The 18,677-nt window shown below is 43.7% G+C and overlaps 1 protein-coding gene across 2 annotated transcripts in view; it reads left to right on the forward strand.

The window, feature by feature from the left end:
• Positions 1-18,677, forward strand: part of ctc1 (CTS telomere maintenance complex component 1) — a 70,086-nt gene that overhangs the window by 35,797 nt on the left and 15,612 nt on the right. For both annotated transcript variants that reach the window (XM_059354312.1, XM_059354313.1), the window contains exon 13: positions 17,947-18,337. In XM_059354312.1, the coding sequence (XP_059210295.1) occupies positions 17,947-18,337 (391 nt within the window). The remainder of the gene's footprint in view (positions 1-17,946; positions 18,338-18,677) is intronic.

Genomic DNA, 18,677 nt, shown 5'->3' on the forward strand with positions numbered 1-18,677 from the left:
TCATTTTGTGACATTTTATATTTTGTATTTTTCCTGCATTTTTCTGAGTAAACATTCAAGTTTACCGGCTGGTCTCTGTGGATTTATTGGATGTGGACACGGGGAAGAGTGGTACGAGCGTCAAATTAAGGCTTCACCTACATTATAGTCAAAAAACTTGCTCCTCACGGATCAATGGACTCTGGAACGGCCTGACTCGCTGTGGATTACAAAGGAAGGAAACTTCGCGGACTTCACGATCGCCTTAGAAGTGGAAACAATCAACCGTAAGTCGTGCCTTGCCGTGCTTTATTACCGATCGTTAGCAAACCAGCCCATGAGGACGGCAGCTACACGTGTGTACTTGTCGATAGTACGTTCAGGGGACGTCGTTCGGCCGAACGACGAAGAGGAAAGTCTGCGGTGCATTCAAGTGCGCTCTGACATCACAGTTTGGACTAAGAGTGGAATTTTCGATCACTATGGAAACACAAAACAGTGAAAAACGGACAGTAAGGATGACAGAGAAAGCTGTGGAAGAACAGAAAGCCAGGCAAGTGCAGGCACGCAGGTACAAGCTATCTCAACTTACTACAATGGTAAAGCAAATAGAACAATTAATGGAAGATGATGCAAATGTGAACATTGTCAAGGACAAACTGCGTGTGGATTTCAGCAGTTTGCAACAGGAATTTTCTGACTTAAACTCAAGTTTGCAATGTTTTGCAACAGAGGAAGAATTTGTGGTGGATCAAAGCAGCTGGTTTGATCCTAAAAATAAAGCAATGAATGACTTCTTCTGGAAATGTGAAGAATGGATGAAAGGGGTCATGAAAAGAACTGAGCAGGCTGAAGAGCTAGATATTAGTGGATTGTTTGCAGAAAGTAGGTCTACATCATCCAAAACAACCACTAAACGTCCAAAAAGACCTGGATCACGATGTGGAAGCATGTCATCATCATCCTCCTCAGTCAGAATGAAGGCAGAGATGGAGCGGGCATCTTTAATGGCAAAGGCTGCTGCTTTAAAGGAGAAGTTGGCCTTAGAAAGGGAAGAAGCTGAGTGGCATGCAGAGAAAATACGGAGAGAGGTTGAGTTTGAGGCTAAAAAGGAAATGCATGCAGTGCAAACAGCTCTTGCTGAGTCAGATGCAAAATTGGAAGTTTTGCACAAATATGAATATGAACAATCTAACATTGACATTACCGAAGTGGATGATCAGGTTGGTGACACAGAAGTGAAAACTAGGTTTCAACCACCACCACAGCACACCTCACCTGCACCCAAAATGAGGCTCAGTGCTCACAAGGAGTTTTACCTGCATCAAATGTGGAAATGAACAACGGACCAGTGTTGGATAGTCTATGCAAAGCTATCTCTCAACAAGCCAACGTCACAGAGTACCTCGTGAAGAATCATAAGGCATCTCTACTTCCTGATCTCTCTATCCAAATATTTAAAGGAGATCTACTGGAATATAAATCCTTCATCAGGTCTGTGGAACATGGAATCGAAAGCCGCACGGATGACGATCGTGATCGTCTACAGTTTTTGCTACAGTACACAAATGGACAGCCACATGATTTGGTCAAAAGCTGCATCCACATGGAACCTTCAGCAGGTTACACTAAAGCAAAACAAATGCTAAAGGAGTTTTTCGGTGATGACTACAAGATAGCAGAAGCTTACATCAAGGAAGCCTTGGATTGGCAGACAATCAAGTCAGAAGATGGCGCTGCGCTTCAGTCCTTCGCATTATTCCTCACAGGTTGCTCTAACGCCATGACGGATATTATCTACATGGAAGACTTGGACAACACAGCTAACATAAAGGCGCTGGCTAACAAGCTTCCATACAAGCTTCCATACAAGCTCAAAGAAACCTGGAGAAAATCTGCTTGTGATCAACAAGAAAGAACAAAGAAAAGAGTGAAATTTAAGGACTTTGTTAACTTCGTCAACCATCAAGTGAAGTTCCTATTACACCCACTCTATGGTAACATCAACGAAACTGTCACAAGAGAGCCTTTCAGACCAAGGGCCAAAACCCAATACGTTGATACACTCAAATCAAAGAAGGTGTTCACTACATCAGTTGTTTCATCTGGAACCAAAGACAAAATCAAAATAGGAAACGACAAACATGCAACATTGAACACACAAGCAGTGGACGCACATGGCAAACCTTGTGTTTTTTGCAAAGGAGAGCAACACAGCCTCATCGTCTGCAGAAAACTCAAGAGCAAGCTACACAAGGAAAAGATTGAATTTCTGAGAAGCAAAGGTCTGTGTTTTGCATGTTTGAAACATGGTCACATGAGTAGCAGTTGCAAAGAGAAACTGCAATGTCAAGAATGTTCTCGGCTATATCCTACATTGCTACACATGAACTTTAAGGACTCACAAGATGAAACAACACAGGAAAGTTGTGAACGACAATCCATATCCAGTGCCCTAGTACAAACCATGGAAACTGTTGGTGTAACAGGGGCCGGTAGGGAAGATTGTGTGCTTTCAATTGTTCCAGTATGTGTCAAGGCACAAAAGGGAACCAAGACAGTGACAACATACGCTTTTCTGGACCCAGGAAGCTCAGCTACCTTTGTCACAGAGTCACTAATGAAGCAACTCAGCATGAATGGACACAATACAAGCATCGTGTTACGAACTATGGGTAACGAAGCTGTTGTTAACACTTGTGTTGTGAAAGGACTGGAAATCAGTAGCCTGGACGGCGACCAGTTTATTGAGCTTTCAGAGGCATATTCACAGAACACCATTCCTGTAACAAAGGATGATATTCCCTGCCAAGAGGATATTAAATGTTGGCCTCACCTCAAGGATGTGAAGCTTCCCACCATCAAAGCAGAGATTGGATTGCTTATAGGAGCTAACGTTCCCAAGGCTATGGAACCACTTCAAGTCATCAACAGCCACAATGGTGGACCATACGCCGTGAGAACACTACTAGGTTGGACAGTTAATGGACCACTCAGGGGTGGAAGCGATGTAAAGGAATCAGGCAAACGGGTGGAAGTAACTGCAAACCGGATCTCAGTAGCAAAGCTAGAGGAGCTTTGGCAACTGCAGTTCAAGCAGGACTTTCCCGATGCTGGACAAGATGAGGACATCGAAATGTCCAAAGATGATCATCAGTTCCTGAGCATGGTGTCTCAATCTTCACAGATCGTGAATGGACATTACAGCGTATGCCTTCCAGTGAGAAACAAGTCACTGAAGATGCCGAACAACAGGTCAGTTGCAGAGCAACGTGCATTGAATTTGCGAAGAAGATTCTCTAGAGATGTCAAGTTTTTCTCAGAGTATGTCACATTCATGGAGAACCTCATCAAGAAAGGTTATGCTGTGAAGCTCAACAGTACTGAATGTGAGCCTACAGAAGGACGAACATGGTATTTGCCTCACCACGGTGTCAGACATCCAGTTAAACAAAACCTGCGCGTGGTCTTTGACTGCGGGGCAAGTTTTCAAGGAACTTCATTGAACCAGCAGCTGTTACAGGGACCTGACTTAACAAGCTCGCTCATCGGGGTCCTTGTGAGGTTTCGACAAGAGACTGTGGCGGTAATGGCTGACGTGGAGGCCATGTTCCACCAGGTCAGAGTCAACACTGAGGACACAGATCTCTTCAGATTTCTTTGGTGGCCTGATGGGAACCATGAGCTGGAGCTCGTAGAACACAAAATGTTGGTCCACATTTTTGGTGCAACGTCATCACCAAGTGTGGCAACCTTCGCACTGCAGAAATGTGCAACAGACTTTGAGGATGAGTTTGGTCAAGAACTTGCCAAAATGGTCAAGAAAAACTTTTATGTAGATGACTGCCTTGCGTCAACTACAGATGAAGACACAGCAATCACCCTTTGTGCTGACTTGAGGACCATGTTGGCAAAAGGTGGATTTCGCCTGACAAAGTGGTCGAGCAATAGCAGGAAGTTGCTCAACTCAATCCCAGAAGAGGAAAGAGCACAAGGTTTTCAAGATCTGGATTTGGACGAAGACAATTTGCCGATGGAGAGGGCATTAGGAATACAGTGGTGTGCAGAATCTGATCAGTTCAAGTTCAAGATCAACCTCAAAGATAGACCACACACCAGAAGAGGACTGCTTTCCCTCGTCAGTTCAATCTTCGATCCCTTGGGCTTTCTCGCTCCAGTAGTACTGCCTGCCAAAAGAATTCTTCAAGATTTATGTCGGCGGAAGTACGGCTGGGATGAAGATCTGCCAGTTGGTGTCATTAAGAGCTGGAAGAATTGGGTCTCAGGTCTGCAACAACTTGAGAATTTTGGAGTCCACAGATGCATCAAGACAAAGCAGTTTGGTACACCAGCCTTCGCACAGTTGCACCACTTCGCTGACGCGAGTGAAGATGCTTACAGAACTACAAGCTACTTGCTGTTACGAAGTGAAACCGGCGAAGCGCAATCCTCGCTGATGATGGCAAAGGCAAGGGTTGCACCTTTGAAATCTCCAACCATACCAAGAATGGAGTTGACTGCTGCCACAGTTGCAGTCAAGATGGACAAGCTCCTGAAAAAAGAGCTTGAACTGGAACTTCAGGAGTCAATATTCTGGACAGATGTGCTTAAGTACTTGAACAGTGAGAGCACCAGATTCATGACTTTTGTTGCTAATAGAACTTCAGCTATCCTGGAGCACTCTCAGACTTCTCAGTGGAGGTGCGTCAACACCGCTCTGAATCCTGCTGATCAGGTCTCGAGAGGACAAACTGTTGAGGCTTTCTTGAAATGTGAAAGTTGGCTCTCAGGACCGGAGTTCTTGCTCTGTACACAAGACCAGTGGCCTAAGAATCCAGATCCTGGAATGCTGGACGTTGACGACCCGGAGGTCAAAAGAGTGGTTCAAGTGCACTCCATTCAGGCGGCAGATACCAAAGACTCAATGGACCAGTTGATGACTCACTACTCAACTTGGATAAAGTTGAAGCGTGCTGTTGCCTGGTTTCTGAGATTAAAAGATTTGTTGAAGGAACTGAGAGCAAAGAGAAAGGAAACAAGGACACAGGATGAAGAAAGCAGAATGGACCAGTACAAGAAAGCTTTCAAAGGAACAGATTTGACTTGTGAAGATTTGAAAGAAGCAGAAACACAAATCGTCAAGTACTGTCAGAAACAAAGATTCACAGAGGACTTGGCAATGTTAATGGAGCATCGAAAGGTGAAGAAAAGTAGCTCACTCTATAAATTGAATCCAGTGTGGCAAGACGGAGTGATGAGAGTTGGAGGAAGGTTGAGCCGAGCCTCAATGCCGGATGATGCCAAACAGCCAGCCATCTTGCCAAAGGACTCACACATCACAGAGCTTGTACTGAGAAGCATTCATGAGATTACAGCCCACGCTGGAAGGAACCACATGTTGGCCCAACTGCGTCAGAGATTTTGGATCCCTGGAGCAAAGGGAGCCATCAGGAAGTTCTTGTCCAGGTGTGTTGTCTGTAAAAGACTGCATGGAACAACTGGCAAGCAGCTCATGGCGGATTTGCCGAAATGTAGGGTCTTGCCTGATGATCCTCCATTCACAAGAGTTGGCGTCGACTACTTCGGCCCATTCATGGTGAAAAGAGGAAGAGGACAAATCAAGAGGTATGGTGTCATTTTTACATGTCTAGCCATACGAGCCGTTCACTTGGAAGTTGCATCTTCTCTTGACACGGATGCGTGCCTCAACACAATCAGAAGATTTCTTGCCAGAAGAGGACAAGTCAAGGAGATGTACTCTGATAATGGAACAAATTTTCGTTCAGCTGACAGTGAGTTGAAGAAGTCAATAAAAGAATGGAACACTAGCAAGATCGCCAAACATCTGCAACAAAGGGGTGTCCATTGGCACTTCAACCCCCCAGCAGGTTCTCACCATGGAGGAAGTTGGGAGCGACTTATCCGATCAGTGAGAAAGATTCTGAACATCACAGTAAAGGAACAACTTCTGGATGAAGAGGGTCTTCATACCCTACTGTGTGAAGCAGAGGCTGTCATAAACAGCAGGCCCATCACGAAGGCTTCTTCAGACTTCAATGATTTAGAGGCCTTAACGCCCAACCACTTGGTGCTGCTCAAAACTAAGCCTGAGTTACCACCGGGGGTGTTTAACAAGGACGACCAGTACGCTAACCGCAGATGGAGACAGGTTCAGTACCTTGCGGACATCTTCTGGAAGCGTTGGTGCAGAGAGTACCTCACACAGCTTCAAGAACGTCAAAGATGGTCTGCACCTGGAAGAAACTTCCATGTTGGTGATATAGTGCTGATTGTGGACGACACGTCACCCAGGAATTCATGGCCGCTAGGAAAGATCATGGAGACTTTTCCTGACAGCAGAGGGTTTGTTCGTCAGGTTAAGGTGAAGACCAAGACCAATGTCCTTTGTCGCCCAATAACAAAGTTATGTCTTCTTCAAGAAACTGAGGACAATTAAACTGAGCTGGATAGAAGCCAAGACCTCATTTGCTTTGAGGTGAAGAAGGAGAAAATCTTTATAGATATTCCCAGTTTAACTACATAAGCATGTAGGCTCCTTTTTTGAGTTGAAATTTTGAGTAATTGTTTCAAAGAGATTGATAACAATTAGGGGCCGGTAATGTAGGAGCCTAAATGCAATTTTTTGTTGTTAACAGAGTAATTGAAGTTCATAAAAAATAATAATAATAATATTTACAATATGTACATGTTTTGATATTTACAATATAGGTGGATAGATATATTTTTGTTTTGTGAAGACTGTACCTTTAATATGTCACTCTCGCGGAGTGTTTGGTAATGGTAATTTGGTAGGTAATGTGATTTGTGGACAGTCAGGACAGGCGGGGAGTGGAGCCCTATAGTTTTTTGACCTCTCTCTCTCCACTACTTTTGTAATTTCGTGTATAGGACGCGATTTTTATTTTCATTTTGTGACATTTTATATTTTGTTTTTTTCCTGCATTTTTCTGAGTAAACATTCAAGTTTACCGGCTGGTCTCTGTGGATTTATTGGATGTGGACACGGGGAAGAGTGGTACGAGCGTCAAATTAAGGCTTCACCTACATCATCTATCTAACTCAGAATCACACCCTAAAATCTCAACAATTTAATCAAGTATTCTCAGCCACATACAATAGTAGACATAGAGGTGTCTCTATTTCAGTAAATAAAAGAATCCCTCTAATCCACCACTCCACAATAACCGATCCAGAAGGACGATACATCATAATTACTGCATCCATCTACAACAAAAAATTTACAATTGCCAACACATTTTTCTCTACATTACAAGAATATACAGACATCATAATCGGTGGCGATTTCAATACAGTAATTAACCCCACAATCGATTGATCAAGCACCGCAGGCAATTTACGATCCTGGCACTCTACTGAACTATTAAAACAATACATGATAGATTTTGGTCTTGGCAACAGTTGGAGATTGAGCAACCCATCATCAAGAGAATACACTTACCTTTCTCCACTACATCAATCATTCTCTCGCTTAGACTTCTTTCTGATTAGTAACACATTTCTTAGTATGGTATCTGAAACCATCATACATCCAATCATAATTAGTGACCACGCTCCAGTATCCCTCTCCATAAAACTTGAATCAGCTGTAAAATACTCTCCCTGCTGGCGTTTCAACACATCATTACTCAAAGACTCTGATTTCATTGCTTTTATACAGAGAGAGTGGGCATCCTTCCTTGAATTGAACGACTCCCCAGAAATTTCATCTTCAGTACTATGGGAAACCAGTAAGGCAGTAATTAGAGGAGAAATAATATTGTACTCAACAAAAAAAAAAAAGGAAGAGGAACTAGAAAAACATCTGGAACAAAAAATGAAACAACTCACAGATATCTATTCAAACAACCCCAACGAACAAATAAAAAAGGATCTACAACACACAAACTTCAGTTAGATGAAATTTTGAATAAAAAAACACAATTTTTGATACAACTCAAATACGACAACGTGGAAAATAACAAAAAAACAAGCAAATATTTAGCGAGCCAACTACGATGTAAAAAAGAGAAAGCAGTAATCTCAACTATAAAAAACTCAACAGGTGACACTACCCAAAACCCACAAGAAATAAATAAGATCTTTCAATCTTTTTAGAGTAAATTATATTCACACTTCACCGGGGCACCAGACAAGGATGTCCACTCTCTCCATCTTTTATTCGCTATTTTTATAGAACCACTTGCTGCCGCTAGACGTCATAACAAAATCATCAAAGGAGTTGACACCACAAACCACCAGCACAAAATAAGCCTCTACGCAGACGATGTTTTAATGTATCTACAGGACCCACTACCGTCACTAACAGAAACCTTCAATCTCATCAACATATTTTCCAAAATCTCCAACTATACAATAAACTGGAACAAGTCCACTATACTACCACTCTCAGAAGATGCTTGGGATTCTGCAGGACAGAACTTCTCACTTCCACTTCACACTGGGAATATTAGATATTTAGGTATTGACTTTTCCACCAGGCTGTCAGAGTTGTTCCATCTCAACTACAATCCATTATTAAAAACAATAGAAGACGATCTCCAGCGCTGGATGAATCTACCATTATCTCTATTAGGATGAATAGCCACAGTCAAAATGAAAATACTCCCCCACATCAATTACTTTTTCTCAATGATACCCACCATCCCTACAGATAGTTGGTTTAAATCTATTGACTCTATCATTACTCATTTCTACTGGAAAAATAAAAAAGCAAAAATTAAACTATCTACTTTACAAAAAAGCAAATCCCAAGGCAGACTTGATGCACCAAACTTTTACCATTACTACCTCGCAAATCAAACACAATACATAGCAAAATGGATCCACCAAACCAACCACAATACCTCATGGTCAGACCTAGAACAACACTATTGCCAAAACATCTCACTCTCAGATCTACCTTTCCTAAATACAACCATCAAACGACATCCCTGCTTCAAAAACACAGTAATCTCCACTACTCTGACAGCCTGGTGGAAAGTCATTAAGATCTTCAATTCCACTCCAGCACCATGTAAATACACACCAATATGGCACAACCCTGACTTTCAACTCCACAACAATCCTCTTCACTGTAACACATGGGCACAAAAAGGTATCACACATCTCCGCCTTTTTAACAATAATCAGTTTATAGATTTTAAGGACCTCATACAGAACCATGGGATTGACAGACATCAATTTTTAAGTCAAGTCAAGTCAAGTCAAATTTATTTATATAGCGCATTTACAGACGGCTGAGCCGCACCAAAGTGCTTCACATAAAAGTGCAAAAAGTGCAATAAAATACAGAATTGACAAAGGTAAAAAAGAGACTAAAACTAAACAAAACAAAACAAAACAAAACAGCAACCAAACAACTTTAATTGTAGGCAAGAGAAAAGAGGTGGGTTTTTAAGTGAGACTTAAAGACATTTAGGGACTGCGCTGCACGGATGTGGAGGGGGAGGCAGTTCCAGAGTCTGGGGGCTGCTATTGAGAAGGCCCTGTCGCCCCTTGTCTTTAGTCTGGACCTGGGCACCTCCAACAGCAGCTGGTCAGCTGACCGTAGAGCTCTGGAGGGGGTGTGGTGGTGCAGAAGGTCAGACAGGTATGTAGGGGCCAGACCATGGAGGGATTTGTAGACAGTTAGAAGTAGTTTATAGTTGATGCGGTGACGGATGGGGAGCCAGTGGAGTGATGCGAGGACCGGGGTGATGTGATCATGTTTTTTAGTGCAGGTGAGGAGTCTGGCGGCTGAGTTTTGGACCAACTGCAGGCGGCGAAGCTGCAATTGATCCATGCCGGTGTAGAGGGCGTTACAGTAGTCCAGTTGTGATGTGATGAAGGCATGGATAGTTTTCTCCAGGTCACTCTGAGGCAGGTAGGCTTTTGTCTTGGCTAGAGTTCTCAGGTGGAAAAAGCTTCTCCTCACCACTGCACTAACCTGCTGTTCAAACTTAAAAGCACTGTCAAAAATCACACCAAGATTTTTGACAGAAGGCCGGATGTTGGAGGCTAGAGGGCCTAGGGCATCAGTGGAGAAGGCCGGAAAGGTTTTTCCAAAAATAATGACCTCCGTCTTGCTCTCATTCAGGTTGAGGAAGTTTTCACCCATCCATGATCTGATGTCAGCCAGACAATCAAGCAGTGGCTGGAGTGCAGCCTGCCCATCAACCTTAAGAGGCAGATATAGCTGGACGTCGTCGGCAAAGCAGTGGAAGGAGATGTTGTGTTTGACCAGGATGTCCCCTAGGGGTAAAATATATAACAGGAAGAGGATGGGACCTAGTATAGAGCCCTGAGGGACCCCACAGGTGAGGGGGGCAACAGAGGAGAAGAAATCCCCAAGCAGGACAGAGAAGCTCCTGTCAGCCAGGTAGGACTGGAAGAACTTCAGGGCTGTGCCTTTGATGCCAACTTGGTGCTCAAGCCGAGACAGCAGGATCCTGTGATCCACCGTGTCAAAGGCTGCTGTGAGATCGAGGAGCACTAGGATCACAGGACTCCCTGAGTCAACGACTAAGAGCAGGTCGTTTAGCACTCTCAGCAGTGCAGTTTCTGTGCTGTGGGCTGTTCTGAAGCCAGACTGGAATTTTTCATAGATTTTGTTATTGGTGAGAAAGGCTTTCAGTTGGATGTAGACTTCTCGCTCGAGGAGTTTAGACAGGAAGGGTAGTTTGGAAATTGGTCTGAAGTTTGAGAGAATGGAGGGGTCGAGGTTGGGTTTTTTTAGTAGTGGCTGCACCACGGCGAACTTGAAGGCAGCCGGGACACAACCAGTGGAGAGGATGGAATTAAACAACAGTAGAAGGAAGGGGGCAACTGTGTTGAAGACTGTAGCATCCTTAAGTAGACGGGGGGGTAGACAGTCAGAGGGGCAGTTAGAAGGCTGCAGGTGTCTGACTGCATCGGAGAGGGAGGATAGGGTAGTGGGCTCAAACTGCTCGAAGACAGCCGGCTGGGGAAGGGGGGGAGGCGGGGGGAGGGGGCTGGCAGAGGTATCAGAGGGCCTGAGTGCTGCGACCTTGTCAATGAAGAATTTTTGAAAGTTTTCACAGAGGGCAGGTGAGGGCACAACAGGGGATTCATTACGGGGATTTATGAGAGAATTTAGAGTCTTGAAGAGAAACTGAGGTTTGTGACTGTTTCTGGAGACCAGGGTGGAAATGTACTGTGATTTGGCAGTTTTAACGGCTCGTTGGTAGTCCACTAGGCGACTTCGGAGGATTTGGAGGGACACGTGGAGGCGGTCCTTCTGCCACTTGCGCTCAGCCTGCCTACAGGAGCGTCTGAGGACACGCGTTGCATCATTGAGCCATGGTGTTAACTGGGCTTTAGCTTGTTTGGGTTTGAGAGGGGCAACAGAGTCCAGAATGTCAGTGCAAGCTGATGAGAATGCAGAATGAAGCTGATCAGCACTACACTCAGAGATAATGTCCAGTTGTGGCCCATACAGGGGTGAATCATTGAAAGCGGCTGAAAAATGCCCAGCAGTGGATGAGTTAATTGTGCGTGAGGTCCGTTTGGTGACACTAGGGTTACTACCTGGGTGTGGGACTGATACAGTGAACAGAATTGGGGAATGGTCAGAGAAAGACATGGCACAGATTTCAGTCACCGAGGCAGAAACACCATAAGACAGCACAAGATCAAGTGTGTGACCCTTTTCATGTGTTGGACCGGTGACAGCTTGCTTAAGACTAAATGAATCTAGAAGGTTCAGAAAGTCCCGGGTCAGAGGTTGAGACTCGCAGCAAACATGGACATTAAAGTCACCACAAATTATTAAGTGGTCATACTTCACCAATAGCCCAGACAAAAAATCAGCAAAGTCATTGATGAAGTCTTTGTTGAATTAAGGAGGGCGATACACCACTGCACACAATATGGGAGAAGACATAATTAATTCAAAGAGCTGTAGTTCAAAGCTAGCAAAACCAGAGTGTGGAATCTGCCGACAGTGAAAAAACGACTTGTAAACAGAAGCAATGCCTCCGCCTCTCCCAGTCGCACGGGGAGAATTCAGGAAGTTACAGTCCGGTGGGAGAAGTTCAGAGAACGGCGTGTTATCACCGGTAGAGAGCCAGGTCTCACACAGAAATAGAAAGTCTAACTCCCGAGAGATAAAGAAGTCGTTCAGCATGAACGTTTTGCTCGCTAGTGACCGCACGTTAATCAACGCCAACCGGAGGGTTAGCTCGTCGCTAGCCGCTGGTCCGGTGCGCCTCAACAGGCGAAGGCTAGAGTGGTCAACACCACGACTGCACCTACCGAGGGATCGCCGGCCGGCCGAGCCAGGAGTGGAGATTTGAGTACGTCGCGGTCCGGTCGGCGCTGTCGGGACGGCTGGAGGGGCTGGAGACAACGATGGCCGAGGCAGTGGAGCAGCATCGCGGTCGAGGACGGCTTCAGCAGGAGTAGCAGGCGAGACACAGGCAACAGGACGGAGGCATCGCGCCAGACGCCGGGCGGCAGCTCGGTGTGAGGGCAGCTGGATCTTGATCTTCACCAGCAGACCTCCCCTCCTTCCTCGTCTCCTGGAACGCTTTTTGCGAGAAGGGACCGCAGAATGGCGGCGCAGGTAAGCTGGGATACCTGACAGCTCAGGAGGGGGAGAACTGGTCCAGTCTCCTTGATCGGTTCTGGCTGCCCGAGCCACAGGAAATTTTAGGTCGCAGATGTTAAGCAGGGCTTGGCGATCGTAGCACAGAATGGCAGAAACATCCAGATAGACACTTAGAAACAGGGCTATAACAAACAATAGACAGAGCGCCCGTGGAAGACGAATCGCCGAACAGACTGGCGCCATCTTGCTGTACCTTGCTGTTTAAATTACTCACAACTTAAATCCATACTCAAATCAAAAATAACCATAAATGACAACCCACTTGAACCTTCTGAAATAATTCACAACATAATCCTATTTACAAAGTTAAATAAACTAACTTCGAAACTATACAGACTATTATTAGCTTCAGATGACTCAATAACACTTCCAATAGACCACTGGAACACTGACTTGAACATCTCTCCTTCATCAGACTTTTGGAAAGACATAAATAAAAATATATTTGCCATGACATCCAATACAAACCTTCAGCTAATCCAATACAAAACCATCCATCGAATACACATCATACAATACAAAATGCACAAAATGGGATTAGCAACCACAGACATTTGCACACAATGCACAACAGGAACAACAGATAATTACCTTCACACACTCTGGGCTTGTCAACCGGTTTACTCTTTTTGTCACAGAAAACCTCTCCTCCATTTTGGACTGCAGAATCCCTTCATCCCCACAGCTCTGCTTACTAGGAGACACTTCAGTAATCACCATACCCAACAAATACAAGAACAGCTTGCTCATTTCTCTGTTGCTAAGAAAACAATTCTCCTAAACTGGAAATCAAAAAACTCAATAAACATCAATCACTGGATCAACCTTCTCTCGGAACACATCTCTATGGAAAAAATCACTGCCCACAATAACAACAAAATAACAGCTTTCACAGAAAGATGGTCCCCATTCCTCTCCTCTTTGGGCCGGTAACTACACCGGTGCCGCGCACATTCTTATATAAAGAGGGAAAAAAGAATAGAAAAAAAAAAAGAAAAGAAAGAAGAAGGGGGGGGGGGGAATCATCACAATTTCAAACGCACACGCACGCACGCACACACACATTTGTCTATGTATGTACGCATGTATATATATATATATATATATATATATATTATTTGTTTATTTACTTATTTATTAGTAATATTATTATTTTTATTATTTTATCTTTCATTTTTTGCTCTTCCTACATTACCATTACAATTAACTTAATTACTATATTATCATCATTATTTTCGTTACTACTGTGACTATGATTGTAATACTTATTAATATTATCCTCATTTTGTTAATTGTATTTATTGATTTTATCAATACGAATAAGCTTACGGTTCCCTTGGTGCATGGCGGGGCCTCGGATGGAGGCAGGTGAGAAGGACTCTTTCAAACAAAACAAAAACAAACAAACAAAGATAAAAAATAAATAAAATAAAATAAAAAATAAAACCAAATAAACCCACTCCTCACCGGGCAGACCTCCTCCCATGGGTCTGGAATTTGCCCACACCAGGAAGTGCCACAGCAAGATTGGCAACGGGCCAGCAGCCGCCTCCGGGTTAGGCTGCGGCCCAAGGCACAATCAATCAAAAAAAAAAAAAAACAACTCTTGTTTTGTCTTACCTGTTTGTGCTGCTTGGGGCCGGTTTGGGGATCCCCTGGCCTGCCCCCCCTGATGCACTGGTCTGGCCTCGCCCCCTCACTGCGACGTATGTTGTTGTCGTGGCTATCATTGTCATGATGCGTTGGTTTATGTTGGGTCAATTATGTGTATGATCTTGCACATCTTGTCATTGTGTAAGATGTTGTTCTGTATCTCATCAAACTATATTGTGTGGTGATGTCTCCCATCCCCCTGTGTTATTTTATTATATATTATATTATATATTGTTTATATTTATTTTGTAGGTACGTATGTATGTGTGTGTATATATATATGTGTGTGTGTATATATATATATATAATTATTATTATTCCCTTTTTTTAAAATATTATCTTTTTTTAAATTTATTTAATTAGTTATTTTATTTATTCATGTTTATTTGTTTTCTCTCTTTCTTTCCCCCTCCCTCTCTTCTCGCGTTAGCGCTTCTTGCTTTGTTTGTCTATTTATTTTCATTGTGTTATACATATAAGTGAGCCATGTTATATATATTTATATATATGTCGTAGCATCTGCCCCTCATACACACACGCACACACACACACGCACATACACTTGTGATGCTTCTGTGCAAATCGTTTATCATTTATGTTTTTCTTTGTTGTTGTTTGCGCTGTATGTCTGCTGTCTCTACTTGTGGTCCACATGGTGTAGTGTATTTGTCTCTCATGTCACCTTGTTTGTTACGTCATTTCACCAATAAAAAAAAGAAAAGAAAAGTAATAGCACACCTATCCCGATCAAACCGCACAATTTGATATGTAAAGTTTATTTGATAGAGAAATTATTATCTAGATAGTGATTCAGTAAAAAAGTGTGATAACATTATATTAAAATATAACATTTCTTATAACATTTTTATCTTTGAAAGAACACTTTTCAATACACTGATAACAAATCATTTGAAAATGTTTTTTCACTGAAAACTAAATATAAAAGCTAAAAGATGACAACAACATTCTAGTTAGTGCATTTTGGTTTTGCATTACCAGAGTACAGTGACAAAATTTTTGGGGTCAAAGGTCAAATAATCTTTCGAATCCACGATTTTTGGGCATAAAAATTACATCATCAATACATGTAGAAAGAAGTGTCATATCACTAACCTCCCTATAACCCATTTGGCTGGCCAGTTAGAAAAACGTTAAAACCTTTAAAGCAGTTTTTCTCAGTTTTACCTTTTGCTTAGTTAATGCAGTTAGACTTTGTAGGGCAGAATAGTGTCACAATGTTTCCCATCAGGAATGATTAGGCTGAGTAGTATCATGTGGGATGGCTTAACTAGCAAGCAGGTGGTCAGTGCGTTTCCTAATCAGCTAAACCACTACCCTAACGACTACAAGAGCTGCACTGGTAAAAAAAAATAGAAGCACCCCATCAGGTTTTTAATCATAACCTTCCTTTTTGAAATAGGTCCGTATGGGACCAGCTGCTGGGTAGGGACCCGGACCGCGGTCCGCTTGTCAGTGACCTACACCTCATTCCAAATTATTACACAAATTGTATTTAAGTGTCATAAAGATTACATTTTTTGTTTTTCAATTAAACTCATGGATGGTATTGTGTCTCAGGGCTCTTTGGATCACTGAAATCAATCTCAGACACCTGTGATAATTAGTTTGCCAGGTGAGCCCAATAAAGGAAAAACTACTTAAGAAGCACGTTCCACATTATTAAGCAGACGACCATTTCCAGGCAATATGGGAAAGAATAAGGATCTCTCTGCTGCCGAAAAGCATGAAATAGTTCAATGCCTTGGACAAGGTATGAAAACCTTAGATATTTCACGAAAACTTAATTGTGATCATCGTACTGTTAAGATATTTGTGCCTGATTCAGAGCACACACGGGTTCGTGCAGATAAAGGCACAATGAGGAAGGTTTCTGCCAGACAAAAACATCGGATTAAGAGAGCAGCTGCTAAAATGCCATTACAAAGTAGCAAACAGATTTTTGAGCTGCTGGTGCCACTGGAGTACCATGAACATCAAGGTGTAGGATCCTCCAGAGGCTTGCAGTTATGCGTTATTCTATCAGTTATTCTATTCGGCCACCCCTAACCAATGCTCACAAGCAGAAACAGCTGCAGTGGGCCCAGAAATACATGAAGACTAACTACGAACAGTCTTATTCACTGATGAGTGCCGTGCAACCCTGGATGGTCCAGATGGATGGAGTGGTGGTCAGCCCCTTTAGGGTCCCTGAAGGTGTGAAAATGACCTCTGTAAAGTATGTGGAGTTTCTGATGGACCACTTTCTCCCATGGTACAAAAAGAAGAGCCGTGCTTTCAGTAACAAAATCATCTTCATGCATGACAATGCACCATCTCATGCTGCAAGGAATACCTCTGGATCATTGGCTGCTATGGGCATAAAATGAGAGAAACTCATGGTGTGGCCCCCATCCTCCCCTGATCTCAACCCTATTGAGAACCTCTGGAGCATCCTCAAGCAAAAGATCTATGAGGGTGGGAGGTATTTCGCATCCAAACAGCAGCTCTGGGAGGTTGTCCTGACATCCTGCAAAGAAATTCAAGAAGAAACTCTCCAAACACTCACAAGGTCAATGGATGCAAGACTTGTGAAGCTGCTATCAAATCAGGGGTCCTATGTTAAAATGTAACTTGAACAGTGCATTTTAAGTTTTTTATTTTTGAAAAAATACTGTTATCATTGGGAGGTTTGTTCAATAACATTAGATTTCATTAAACTAACGGTTGATGACTTAAATTATGCTGACTGTCATTTGCATCGACTATTTAGGAAAATCGGGGGGAAAAATAATTTGCATAATAATTTGGAACACAGTGTATGCTTTAAAAGATCTGCCTGAGAGGGAGGACTTGAACTAGTTCAGAACCTGATATACCAAGTTCTGTGAGTGTAGAGGATTTAGTGGTTAACAGTGTCGAAGGCTGCAGAGAAGTGCAGCAGCAATAGAGCTGATGATTGGCCAGCTGCTTGAGCCAGACGCAGTGATTCTGTTACAGACAGGAGTGCAGTCTCAGTAGAGTGACTCTGCTTGAAGCCAGACTGATTTGTATCTTACAGGTTGTTCTCAGAAAGGAACCCAGAGACTTGGTTCAAGACTGTGCCTTCCAGAATTTTTGAAAGGAATGGTAGGAGTGACACAGGTCTGCAGTTTCCCACCTGTGTCGTGTCCAGTGATGTTTTTTTGAGCAGTGGAGTCACCTGCGCTCGTTTGAAGGTGGTGGGAAACACGCCAGCTGTTAATGAGGAGTTGATAATATGTGTGATTGAGGGGTTAAATGATATCGGAGTATTTGCTGGTGTGGTGGTGTTTTCTGGGTGTGAGGTGGGACCGGGCTCAGAGACGGAGCTGCATGAGGTGGCACAGGTCTCAGGGACGGAGCTGCGTGAGGTGGGACTGGGCTTAGAGGCGGAGTTGCCTGAGGTGGGACCGGGCTCAGAGGCGGAGCTGTGTGAGGCGGGACAAGGCTCAGCGGCGGAGCTGTGTGAGGCGGGACCGGGCTCAGAGGCAGAGCTCTGTTTTGCTCCAGGTGTCCATCAGCCTGCTGGACATTACAGGCTCCAAGGGTTCTTAGGGAACCTTTTTACAGAACGCTAGATTCTAAACATGGTGTGTGTGTGTGTGTGTGTGTGTGTGTGTGTGTGTGTGTGTCTGTGTGTGTGTCAGAGTGTACCTGCAGTTCTCTCTGGACCTCGTCCACATCCTGAGCCCGTCTGTTGCCATGGGGACACACCTGCAGCGGCGGGGTGATGATGTCACAGCGGGAGGTCAGCCATCAGGCGGGAAGAGGAGAAGAGAAGAAGAAGAAGCAGGGCCCTCGTCCTCCTCCTCTGTTACTGTGGCGACCGGCTGCCGGCCCTGCGCCTCCGTTGTGATCAGGGTGCAGCAGAAGGAGGGCGTGGCCTGGAGGAACACGGGAGCGGGGCTAGGGCGGAGGGGGGCGGGGCTGACACCCTGCTTCTCTGTCAGAGCTGCTGTGATTGGTCCAGTGGTCCGCTGGGGGCGGGACCCAAAGAACCAGCCAATGATGGACAGGGAGGCGGGGACAGAGGAGCAGGTGAGACTTACATAATGCACCTGTTGATAATAACATTTTTTAATAATAATATTGCTATAATAATAATAATAATAATAATAATAATAATAATAATAATAATAATAAATAATAAAAAAATAAAATAATAATAATAAGAATAAAAGAAACTACAGAGAATGAGGATGCAGGGCAGCTGGACTGCGGTGTCAGGACAGAAGGGGAAGAGGAGACGGCCACACATCACAGAGGCAGATCTTCAAGCTCTTATTCAAAGAACTCTGAGGTTCATAGGGGTAAGGACTAGACAACAGCCCGGAAACTAAAGGTGGAAATAGGTGATAATCCTGAATATAATACGGTT

This window comes from Centropristis striata, chromosome 17, assembly GCF_030273125.1.
Source record: "Centropristis striata isolate RG_2023a ecotype Rhode Island chromosome 17, C.striata_1.0, whole genome shotgun sequence".
Lineage (NCBI taxonomy): Eukaryota > Metazoa > Chordata > Actinopteri > Perciformes > Serranidae > Centropristis > Centropristis striata.